This window comes from Schistocerca piceifrons, chromosome X, assembly GCF_021461385.2.
Source record: "Schistocerca piceifrons isolate TAMUIC-IGC-003096 chromosome X, iqSchPice1.1, whole genome shotgun sequence".
NCBI lineage: Eukaryota > Metazoa > Arthropoda > Insecta > Orthoptera > Acrididae > Schistocerca > Schistocerca piceifrons.
Window position 1 is genome coordinate 263,487,076 of NC_060149.1, and position 13,207 is coordinate 263,500,282.

Here is a 13,207-nt window from a genome sequence, read left to right on the forward strand (position 1 = left end):
GGCAGACTTTATAATTATGTACAGTATACACTCAAGGACTAAGTTTTCTTTGAAAATTAATGTATTTTTGGGTTTAATAAAGTATATCCTCTATGTTTTAAAATTGTATCATCCAGTTTAATAAAGTACAGTACATTATATACCCTGTTGTTGTTGTTGTGGTCTTCAGTCCTGAGACTGGTTTGATGCAGCTCTCCATGCTACTCTATTCTGTGCAAGCTTCTTCATCTCCCAGTACCTACTGCAACCTACATCCTTCTGAATCTGCTTAGTGTATTCATCTGTTGGTCTCCCTCTACGATTTATACCCTCCACGCTGCCCTCCAATGCTAAATTTGTGATCCCTTGATGCCTCAAAACGTGTCCTACCAACCGATCCCTTCTTCTAGTCAAGTTGTGCCACAAACTTCTCTTCTTCCCAATCCTATTCAATACCTCCTCATTAGTTACGTGATCTACCCACCTTATCTTCAGCATTCTTCTGTAGCACCACATTTCGAAAGCTTCTATTCTCTTCTTGTCCAAACTGGTTATCGTCCATGTTTCACTTCCATACATGGCTACACTCCATACAAATACTTTCAGAAACGACTTCCTGACACTTAAATCTATACTTGATGTTAACAAATTTCTCTTCTTCAGAAACGATTTCCTTGCCATTGCCAGTCTACATTTTATATCCTCTCTACATCGACCATCATCAGTTATTTTACTCCCTAAATAGCAAAACTCCTTTACTACTTTAATGTCTCATTTCCTAATCTAATCCCCTCAGCATCACCCAATTTAATTTGACTACATTCCATTATCCTCGTTTTGCTTTTATTGATGCTCATCTTATATCCTTCTTTCAAGACACTGTCCATTCTGTTCAACTGCTCTTCCAAGTCCTTTGCTGTCTCTGACAGAATTACAATGTCATCGGTGAACCTCAAAGTTTTTATTTCTTCTCCATGAATTTTAATACCTACTCCGAATTTTTCTTTTGTTTCCTTTACTGCTTGCTCAATATACAGATTGAATAACATCGGGTAGAGGCTACAACCCTGTCTCACTCCTTTCCCAACCACTGCTTCCCTTTCATGCCCCTCAACTCTCATAACTGCCATCTGGTTTCTGTACAAATTGTAAATAGCCTTTCGCTCCCTGTATTTGACCCCTGCCACCTTCAGAATTTGAAAGAGAGTATTCCAGTTAATGTTGTCAAAAGCTTTCTCTAAGTCTACAAATGCTAGAAATGTAGGTTTGCCTTTTCTTAATCTTTCTTCTAAGATAAGTCGTAAGGTTAGTATTGCCTCACGTGTTCCAACATTTCTATGGAATCCAAACTGATCTTCCCCGAGGTCCGCTTCTACTAGTTTTTCCATTCGTCTGTAAAGAATTCGAGTTAGTATTTTGCAGTTGTGACTTATTAAACTGATAGTTCGGTAATTTTCACATCTGTCAACACCTGCTTTCTTTGGGATTGGAATTATTATATTCTTCTTGAAGTCTGAGGGTATTTCGCCTGTCTCATACATCTTGCTCACCAGATGGTAGAGTTTTGTCATGACTGGCTCTCCCAAGGCCATCAGTAGTTCTAATGGAATGATGTCTATTCCCGGGGCCTTGTTTCAACTCAGGTCTTTCAGTGCTCTGTCAAACTCTTCACGCAGTATCTTATCTCCCATTTCATCTTCATCTACATCCTCTTCCATTTCCATAATATTGTCCTCAACTACATCACCCTTGTATAAACCCTCTATATACTCCTTCCACCTTTCTGCCTTCCCTTCTTTGCTTAGAACTGGGTTGCCATCTGAGCTCTTGATAATCATACAAGTGGTTCTCTTTTCTCCAAAGGTCTCTTTAATTTTCCTGTAGGCAGTATCTATCTTACCCCTAGTGAGACAAGCCTCTACATCCTTACATTTGTCCTCTAGCCATCCCTGCTTAGCCATTTTGCACTTCCTGTCGATCTCATTTTTGAGACGTTTGTATTCCTTTTTGCGTACCTCATTTACTGCATTTTTATATTTTCTCCTTTCATCAGTTAAATTCGATATTTCTTCTGTTACCCAAGGATTTCTATTAGCCCTCGTCTTTTTACCTACTTGATCCTCTGCTGCCTTCACTACTTCATCCCTCAGAGCTACCCATTCTTCTTCTACTGTATTTCTTTCCCCCATTCCTGTCAATTGTTCCCTTATGCTCTCCCTGAAACTCTCTACAACCTCTGGTTCTTTCAGTTTATCCAGGTCCCATCTCCTTAAATTCCCACCTTTTTGCAGTTTCTTCAGTTTCAATCTGCAGTTCATAACCAATATATTGTGGTCAGAATCCACATCTGCTCCTGGAAATGTCTTACAATTTAAAACCTGGTTCCTAAATCTCTGCCTTACCATTATATAATCTATCTGATACCTTTTAGTATCTCCAGGATTCTTCCAGGTATACAACCTTCTTTTATGATTCTTGAACCAAGTGTTAGCTATGATTAAGTTCTGCTCTGTGCAAAATTCTACAAGGCGGCTTCCTCTTTCAATTCTTCCCCCCAATCCATATTCACCTACTATGTTTCCTTCTCTCCCTTTTCCTACTGACGAATTCCAGTCACCCATGACTATTAAATTTTCGTCTCCCTTCACTACCTGAATAATTTCTTTTATCTTGTCATACATTTCATCAATTTCTTCATCATCTGCAGAGCTAGTTGGCATATAAACTTGTACTACTGTAGTAGGCATGGGCTTTGTGTCTATCTTGGCCACAATAATGCGTTCACTATGCTGTTTGTAGTAGCTAACCCGCACTCCTATTTTTTTATTCATTATTAAACCTACTCCTGCATTACCCCTATTTGATTTTGTATTTATAACCCTGTAATCACCTGACCAAAAGTCTTGTTCCTCCTGTCACCGAACTTCACTAATTCCCACTATATCTAACTTTAACCTATCCATTTCCCTTTTTAAATTTTCTAACCTACCTGCCCGATTAAGGGATCTGACATTCTACGCTCCGATCCGTAGAACGCCAATTTTCTTTCTCCTGATATACCCTATGTTTTCAAAATAAATAAGAAACAAAATTAATGAATAAAACAAATTTCAGACACTCAATAATTCGGCACTTCTGTTAATCTGGCACCCATATGTGCCAGGAATGGCTGGATTAGCGAGAGTCTAGTGTAGTCATATTATTTGTGTTTGGTTCAACTGAATAAACTGGAATTCTGTTTCATCATATAATTCATAGATTTGTACCAGTTGACACTAAAGGAAAATCGCACAAAGCTGTCTAATAAGACTTATGAGTCTGTTTGTAATTTTCAACAGCCAAGACATGTGAAGTAAGTCATACTTGCTGCACTTCTCATGAAATGATCTACAGCAAGAGGCTCGAAAATAGTAACTACAGATGAAAACACCAAGAAAGCACATAATATAGTACTGGATGATACATAATTGAAGGTATCAGAGATAGCTGATGCCACATACAAGAAATTAGTATGATACATTTAAATGAGAAAACTTTGTGAAAGGCAGTTGTTACATTCGTTGAATTCCAACAAAAAGTAAATGCAGAAATAAATGTTTGGACCGTTTTGAAAAAGAACACAATTCCAGAATGAGATTTTCACTCTGCAGCGGAGTGTGCGCTGATATGAAACTTCCTGGCAGATTAAAACTGTGTGCCCGACCGAGACTCGAACTCGGGACCTTTGGAAGGTAGGAGACGAGATACTGGCAGAAGTAAAGCTGTGGGTACCGGGCGTGAGTCGTGCTTCGGTAGCTCAGTTGGTAGAGCACTTGCCCGCGGAAGGCAAAGGTCCCGAGTTCGAGTCTCGGTCGGGCACACAGTTTTAATCTGCCAGGAAGTTTCAAGAACACAATTAATTGTGTTCATCAGTTGGTTACCACGGATGAGACGCAAGTGCAGCACTTCACACCATACTTTAAACTGTAGTGAAAGCATGTGGTGGAAACCTGTGGCCTTGACCAGAGACAACAGAGTCAGTTACATCTAGAAGAAAGGTTATAGACAGTGCTTTTAGGGCAGCAAAAAATAATTCTTCTTAATGATTATCTTATTAAGGTGCAAACAAATAACTGGGCAATACTACAAGATTCTTCTGGTCCAACAAAGTAGAAAATATTGCTGAAACCTCCATCATTTTATGGGATTTGGCATCCTCCGACTTTCAAGTATTTACAGATGCAAAGAAATTTGTGGCTGGAAAACACATTGACTTAAATGAAGAGTTTAAGGCAACTGTAGATTAGTATTTTACTGATCTTCCATAGATAACTTCAGGGATGAAATCTACTCCCTGGAGAAACACTGGACAATGTACAGTGACCTGTAAGAGTTCAGTTTTGAAAAATAATTGCATTTTGACCAAAAAGTTTCTTCTCTTACGGGGTGAGAACTTTTCACTTTGAAATTATAGACTAGGGCATCAGGCTGAAGCACACTATTCATAACTACCACTTAATACAAATAATCAGTTGCAAATATTTCTGTGAAAGTGAACTGACACTGCACAGGAAAGTATTGTGTGGTTGATTATTAACTTTTGTGACACTGCACTACTGATCCCTACATTTCTGAAGTGACAGTAGTGTTTGTGAGCCACATATTATAGAACAAATTAGTTTTATCAATTTTATTTAAAACAGAGTTAGTTCTTAAAGATTTTTGATATTAACAATTTTCAGATAAATTTGGTATTGCATTAAGCTATATCTTGGATGCTGAAATTACTGGAGTAAAATTAAATTAAAATAAGCAGTTTTAAACATTTTAAGAGCTAAAAAGTTATATTTAATTTCAGGAAACAGTTTAACTGGCAGTGACCGTTCATCCAACATGGGATGTCATTTTCGTTCCTTACGACCAACAGTAAACCAAGATAATATGGAAATGTTGGAATATCCCTTTCTCACCATGAGAAAGTATGGTCCTGGTTTTATACAACATCTAGGTAAAAAAAATTGTCTAATATAGTTTGATGTCACATAATATCTTATTGTGTACTAATATTCATTCTGAAAGGATAAAACAAATTTGGACACAAAGGAATGTCAACCATAAAAAGTGACATTGATTGATGTACCGCACGTGGTCCTATTGGGCCCATACATGAATAATAATAATAATAATAATAATAATAACTTTATACCAGTAATAGATTTTGAGATAAACTAGAAGTGTCAGTATTATATTAATGATTTCTAGATGAGGACCATATGTATGCAGCTGAATAAGGGCAATATTTGTTTTGCCAGACATGTACAAGGACAGTCCTAACCTAAAAATCATTAATATAATATTAATAGCAACTGAGGGTTCGTAGAACAACACTGTTAAAGATGTTAGGACTGTAAATGTTTATTTCCTCCAAATCAGTTTGGTAGTAAATTAGCAATAATATAGTGGCAGGGGAAGAGAGCAAGCCCTCATTTACAGGGTGACAATTATTGAACTATATGAAAAGAAAATGTAAATTAGTTACAAACTATAGTGTGTACACACTTTATTCAATATTTAAATGTGACTACAGGTATTCAGATTTAAGTTATGACATGTTGATATGCCTACCATCATTGGCGATCATCTGGCGCAGACAGATAGCAAAATTCTGCATGACCCGCTGAAGTGTCGGAAAATTGATGTTGTCAATGACCCTCTGAATGGCTGTTTGGGGCATTTGTTGTACATCTTGTCTTTAATATAGCCCCACAAAAAGGAGTCAGACGTGTTCAGATCAGGAGAATATGGCGGACAGTCAAGGCCCATGCCAGTGGCCTCTGGGTATTGCAGAGCCAGAATGTGGTCCCCAAAGTGCTCTTCCAGGACACTCTCCTGCTTCGATGAGGTTAAGTTCAGTCTTACATGAACCACGTCTTGTCAAAATTAAGGTCACTTTGGATAATGGGGATGGAATTATCTTTCAGAACTTTCACATACCGTTCAGTAGTCACTGTGCCATCAAGGAATATCACGCCGATTATTCTGTGACTGAGCATTGCACACCACACAGTCACCCATTGAGGGTGAAGAGACTTCTCCATCCCAAAATACAAATTCTCAATCCTCCAAATGTACCAATTTTGCTGATTGACGAACCCATCCAAATGAAAGTAGTCTTGGTCACTATACCAAGCCATACTAATTCCCATCATGCCCTGCATCTGACCATGCAGTTTGAATGTCCTAATGCAAACCATTCAGAAGTTAAGACGATTTTATTTCATATAGTTCAATAACTGTCACCCTGTATTATATATTTGAACATATGAATTCATCTTAAGCAAATTCTACAGAGGAAAATACTTAAATCTATAGCCCAAAATAATGGATATAAGCCCTCCCTCATAAAAACCGTAGTTGAAAAAATCCAAAGTAGTCTTTAGCAATTACCATCACCATTATAAGCTAAGAAAGAAATGTCAACATTTATCAGTCTTGCATTCTTTGGCAGAGTGTCATATAAACTCTCAAATATTTTCAGACTACATAACATAAAAATATCCTTCTACACAGACAATAAACAACAGAGTAACTTCACAATAATAAATCCACTGGAGAGTGCCATCAAAAGTCTGCCATATTCAAACTCACATGCTCCTGTTTGTGCTTCTGTATAGGACAAACAGGGAGAAGTTTTGTTATCCACTACAAAGAATATATGGATGCCCTTCAACTCAAAAACTTAAGTAAGTCCAGCTTCGCATCACACATTGCGTTGGTAAAGTACCGGAACTTCAAGCGCTGATAGAAAGCACCGAAGCTGAAATCGTTATAGGTACAGAAAGCTGGCTTAAGCCAGAGATAAATTCTGCCGAAATTTTTACAAAGGTACAGACGGTGTTTAGAAAGGATAGATTGCATGCAACCGGTGGTGGAGTGTTCGTCGCTGTTAGTAGTAGTTTATCCTGTAGTGAAGTAGAAGTGGATAGTTCCTGTGAATTATTATGGGTGGAGGTTACACTAAACAACCGAACTAGGTTAATAATTGGCTCCTTTTACCGACCTCCCGACTCAGCAGCATTAGTGGCAGAACAACTGAGAGAAAATTTGGAATACATTTCACATAAATTTTCTCAGCATGTTATAGTCTTAGGTGGAGATTTCAATTTACCAGATATAGACTGGGACACTCAGATGTTTAGGATGGGTGGTAGGGACAGAGCATCGAGTGACATTATACTGAGTGCACTATCCGAAAATTACCTCGAGCAATTAAACAGAGAACCGACTCGTGGAGATAACATCTTGGACCTACTGATAACAAACAGACCCGAACTTTTCGACTCTGTATGTACAGAACAGGGAATCAGTGATCATAAGGCCATTGTAGCATCCCTGAATATGGAAGTAAATAGGAATATAAAAAAAGGGAGGAAGGTTTATCTGTTTAGCAAGAGTAATAGAAGGCAGATTGCAGACTACCTAACAGATCAAAACGAAAATTTCTGTTCCGACACTGACAATGTTGAGTGTTTATGGAAAAAGTTCAAGGCAATCGTAAAATGCGTTTTAGACAGGTACGTGCCGAGTAAAACTGTGAGGGACGGGAAAAACCCACCGTGGTACAACAACAAAGTTAGGAAACTACTGCGAAAGCAAAGAGAGCTCCACTCCAAGTTTAAACGCAGCCAAAACCTCTCAGACAAACAGAAGCTAAACGATGTCAAAGTTAGCGTAAGGAGGGCTATGCGTGAAACGTTCATTGAATTCGAAAGTAAAATTCTATGTACCGACTTGACAGAAAATCCTAGGAAGTTCTGGTCTTACGTTAAATCAGTAAGTGGCTCGAAACAGCATATCCAGACACTACGGGATGATGATGGCATTGAAACAGAGGATGACACGCGTAAAGCTGAAATACTAAACACCTTTTTCCAAAGCTGTTTCACAGAGGAAGACCGCATTGCAGTTCCTTCTCTAAATCCTCGCACAAACGAAAAAATGGCTGACATCGAAATAAGTGTCCAAGGAATAGAAAAGCAACTGGAATCACTCAATAGAGGAAAGTCCACTGGACCTGATGGGATACCAATTCGATTCTACACAGAGTACGCGAAAGAACTTGCCCCCCTTCTAACAGCCGTGTACCGCAAGTCTCTAGAGGAACGGAGGGTTCCAAATGATTGGAAAAGAGCACAGGTAGTCCCAGTCTTCAAGAAGGGTCGTCGAGCAGATGCGCAAAACTATAGACCTATTTCTCTGACGTCGATCTCTTGTAGAATTTTAGAACATGTTTTTTGCTCGTGTATCATGTCATTTCTGGAAACCCAGAATCTACTATGTAGGAATCAACATGGATTCCGGAAACAGCGATCGTGTGAGACCCAACTCGCTTTATTTGTTCATGAGACCCAGAAAATATTAGATACAGGCTCCCAGGTAGATGCTATTTTTCTCGACTTCCGGAAGGCGTTCGATACAGTTCCGCACTGTCGCCTGATAAACAAAGTAGGAGCCTACGGAATATCAGACCAGCTGTGTGGTTGGATTGAAGAGTTTTTAGCAAACAGAACACAGCATGTTGTTATCAATGGAGAGACGTCTACAGACGTTAAAGTAACCTCTGGCGTGCCACAGGGGAGTGTTATGGGACCATTGCTTTTCACAATATATATAAATGACCTAGTAGATAGTGTCGGAAGTTCCATGCGGCTTTTCGCGGATGATGCTGTAGTATACAGAGAAGTTGCAGCATTAGAAAGTTGTAGCGAAATGCAGGAAGATCTGCAGCGGATAGGCACTTGGTGCAGGGAGTGGCAACTGACCCTTAACATAGACAAATGTAATGTATTGCGAATACATAGAAAGAAGGATCCTTTATTGTATGATTATATGATAGCGGAACAAACACTGGTAGCAGTTACTTCTGTAAAATATCTGGGAGTATGCGTGCGGAGCGATTTGAAGTGGAATGATCATATAAAATTAATTGTTGGTAAGGCGGGTACCAGGTTGAGATTCATTGGGAGAGTCCTTAGAAAATGTAGTCCATCAACAAAGGAGGTGGCTTACAAAACACTCGTTCGACCTATACTTGAGTATTGCTCATCAGTGTGGGACCCGTACCAGATCGGTCTGACGGAGGAGATAGAGAAGATCCAGAGAAGAGCGGCGCGTTTCGTCACAGGGTTATTTGGTAACCGTTATAGCGTTACGGAGATGTTTAATAAACTCAAGTGGCAGACTCTGCAAGAGAGGCGCTCTGCATCGCGGTGTAGCTTGCTCGCCAGGTTTCGAGAGGGTGCGTTTCTGGATGAGGTATCGAATATATTGCTTCCTCCTACTTATACCTCCCGAGGAGATCACGAATGTAAAATTAGAGAGATTAGAGCGCGCACGGAGGCTTTCAGACAGTCGTTCTTCCCGCGAACCATACGCGACTGGAACAGGAAAGGGAGGTAATGACAGTGGCACGTAAAGTGCCCTCCGCCACACACCGTTGGGTGGCTTGCGGAGTATCAATGTAGATGTAGATGTAGAACACACTGTTGGTGGTATCAGTGATAATATTTCTGTGCTACATATTGCTGACAAAGGGTTACAGATGGGTCTCCTTGAAGAATTGGAGATTTACTATTTTTTAGATATTGTGGCACCAAAACACTAAAAGGACAATAATAAGACATATTCATCCTCCTGCATAAATTGTATTACAGTCTCTTAGTCATATAATAACTATGGCATTCGGCAACTCATCCACTCTACAATTATGTAGTAAATATATTACTCCATTTGTTTACCTTTTGTGTAACTTTTTAATCCATAATGCATTTATACTGCCAATATAAGAATACACTAGCAGCTAGCAAGATTCATGCACATATATTATCGATACTTGTAAATATTTATTCTCTAATACAATGCATCTCAGACCAAAGATCATGATGTAACAAAGTGTGATATATATAATATTCATATTCTGTTTATTGTATCAATGTTAACCTTCTATGAATAAGTGCAAAACCAAGTGCAGGTAAATACTGTGTATATTTGTGTGTTGTACCTGTAATGCACATTATGGGGAAGGATTTGCTATAGATATTGAGACGCAGTCCACTTTAAGTACCAAAAACATAACAATCTTTCTGTTCCATCAACATTTCATTCCCGATAACTATATTTCCATCATTTTTGACATAACCATCACCACAATTTGTAGCTACACTTGGTCCATGATATAATGTTCCTGTAACACTGCCATCTGATGATGAGCTTGCAGTGACTTGAAACTAGTTAATGGGGTGCAATAAATCATATAAAAAATCTAAGAAATTGACTAGTTGCATATTTATATCTAAATAAATCGCCAGTACAGATGACACTATTCTAGCCGACTCTGGGTGCTCAACCGGGAAGCCAGGGAGCTGAACTGTGGAAGAAGCAAAACTCTACATGCAGTCAATATATGGGGAGCAGAGAGTTCAAACACTGTAGAGACTGGCATAAAGAAAGCAGAAATGTGACCAGCCTGAATGATTAAAATATTAGCATACAGAACCTAGAACATGGCATGTTGTAGAAACCTGGGCCATGTAAGTATTGACTGGCCCAGTCTGTTGCCACCAGCAAGTTAGCTTGAAACTGATGGGTCATAAGGTCTGCTCATACTACACTCCACATGTGCCATCCAAGATAGCTTTCTGTGTTACTCTACCTCGAGACCCACACCAGCTTATCTATGTCTGTATGTATGTTCACCTGCGAGGATACTAAATCCCCCCCCTGGAAAGACCACTTATAACCGAAAATGGCTTTGTTTCTGTGGCAACCACTGTTTCAGAGTGGGAAAGGGTGTGAGATTCCCTGCAGTAGTTCTACCATCAAAGTAGGCAACGATGATTCAGTGGCAACGATGGTTCAGCGGCAACGATGATTCAGCTGACTCCACTGGAATGGCGGAAGATTTTGTAGGCTAGCAGAATGGCTGGTTTTCCCACATTGGCGGTGTGAAGACTCATCCATGGGTGAGTGAGCATAGGGAAGTGCAGGTTCCAAGTCCATGAGCTCAGCATCAGGAGCTGCAGGAGTGACTGCTGCTGGCACCCTATGCCGTGGGCAAGATTAGGATGGTGCATCTACAGTGACAACAGCAATGGAATTCACATTGCAATTCACATGCCACAACTGATCCTGTTTGTTGCCTGGCTTGTATGGAGATGCAAATCCAGTCGATTGCAGACACAACTGATTTGAATGATGGTTCAACTGTTCCTTATCAATGTCCCCCACAAACAAATGCTGATGTTTGTGTCCCACCAGTACATCTGGTAGTCATCTCTGCTGCTGGCTAAAAGACTGAACTCAAACAGGACCCTTTCAGGAAAATGTGGTAGGCCGCGACGCTCCGGGGCATGTGAGTCGGAGTGCAACAAATCGTAGAGGCCCAGTGACTGGCACACATGCAACAGTTCCGGCAGACTACACCTGTTAATTGGCATTGTCTGGTTCGTGGCCAGAAAGCTACACAATGTATTGTCACTGGACAGTGCATCCATGGACTTCAGCATTTGGATCTTAAAAGTTAGTATGAATTGCTCAACTTTCAAGTTATAATCCAGGTGAAACGGGGCAGTAGTCAGATGCTGAATACCACTTCAAATGCAAAAAATCTGCACACTACTATGGCACAAATTGCCAGCCATTATTGGATACAAGGATCCATGGGAGCCCTCGATAGCAGAAATGACTGACAACATGTGAATAGTTGTTGTCAGTGTTGCGGAGGATAGTTTGGCTACATATGGGATGTTGGATAGTACTTGTGTTATTGACAACCACATGCTTCCCAAAAAAAGGGCCAGACAAGACAACATGCACCACATCCCAAGGGTGCTTCAGGACTGGCCAAGGGGACAACTGGTGGCAGTGTAGTCTGGTTCTGTGCACAGGCCGACCAAACATGCACAACGTGTTCAGTATGACCATCAATCACCAGCCAGTAGATGTGGTGCCATGCCACTGCCTTTATATGGAACTTACGCCAGTGCTACGTGTGCAGCAGCTGGAGTATGCCGGCATGCAAATTCAGAGAGGTGACTACTCAACAGCTTTGCTGCCCTGTTGCAAGCATGAGGACCCTGTAGACAACTTTGAATCAAGCTGATAGTAGGAAAAATGTATGCCATGCCAAATCTTCTCCCGACAGAGTGTGCTCAGGCCATTCTGTCTGGACTGTCGAGGTGATTTTCTGGAAAAGCAGATTGATGTACTATTAACAATAAATAAATAAATAAATATCCAGTAATGTCTGCTGTGATGTGTTGTCCAACACAAAATTGAGAATGTCCTCTCAATCGAACTCCCAGTTGGGTCCCGTATGCAACTGAAAAAGTATATCTGCATTAGCATGCTGGGCAATGGTCCAGTAACAAATGTCGTAGCAATAATTACTGAGAAAGTGTGCCCATCTCTGCAATCCACAGGCCATCCCATCTGGTAGCTTAGAACAAAGGCTGAATAATGTAATCAGTGGCTTGAGGTCAGTGATGAATAGCGACATTGCTCCATACAAAAAATATGAAAATTTTTAATCTCAAAAATGATAGCAAGCACCTCCTTTTCCACCTGTGAATAGTTAACCTCTAGATGACAATATTAGAACAAAGCCATTGTACAGCAAGAAATGTACTGCTCTTTAATTTCAGGAACTTCTTTTCTGGATTATAACGTTAATACTATGATAACGGGTTCTTTCTCTTTGTTATGGATATTATCAATAATTTATCTATATGTAATTAGAGCTGTCATTCATTACACCAAGTGAAAGGTTTGTACAAACCATTCTGCATTTCCTTACTGTTGTTCAATGACAGCCCTTTTTTCTAGACAATTACACCATCAGCAGACAATGTGATAATGCAACTGCCCATATCAGATAAATCGTTTATGTATATCGAGAGCATTAGTGATCCTATTATGCTTTTTTGCATGCACCAGATGTTACTTGTATTTTTGTTGAAAATTTATTGTCCAGGTTTTTCCGGTAAAAAAATACATTGAGCCAATTGCATATCTGTGAAAATACTCTGCATGACTGCATCTTTATTATTATTTGACAGCTCTTTCTGAATCTGGTGGCTGTAGAAACATCTTGTTATTAATTGAAGTCCACTAACCTGAGTTACTCTTGTCTATATGAATTCATAATCAGATTCATTTTGGACCTCACTAGATGTAATGTTTCTCCTGGTTC

The 13,207-nt window shown here is 39.8% G+C and overlaps 1 protein-coding gene and 1 non-coding gene across 4 annotated transcripts in view; both read left to right on the forward strand.

Moving 5' to 3' along the window:
* LOC124721086 (C2 domain-containing protein 5) overlaps positions 1-13,207 on the forward strand; it is a 230,532-nt gene that overhangs the window by 146,803 nt on the left and 70,522 nt on the right. For all 3 annotated transcript variants that reach the window (XM_047245898.1, XM_047245897.1, XM_047245899.1), the window contains one exon: positions 4,817-4,966. In XM_047245898.1, the coding sequence (XP_047101854.1) occupies positions 4,817-4,966 (150 nt within the window). The remainder of the gene's footprint in view (positions 1-4,816; positions 4,967-13,207) is intronic.
* Positions 3,764-3,838, forward strand: Trnap-cgg. Its single transcript has one exon. It is a non-coding gene; the product is annotated as a tRNA-Pro (tRNA).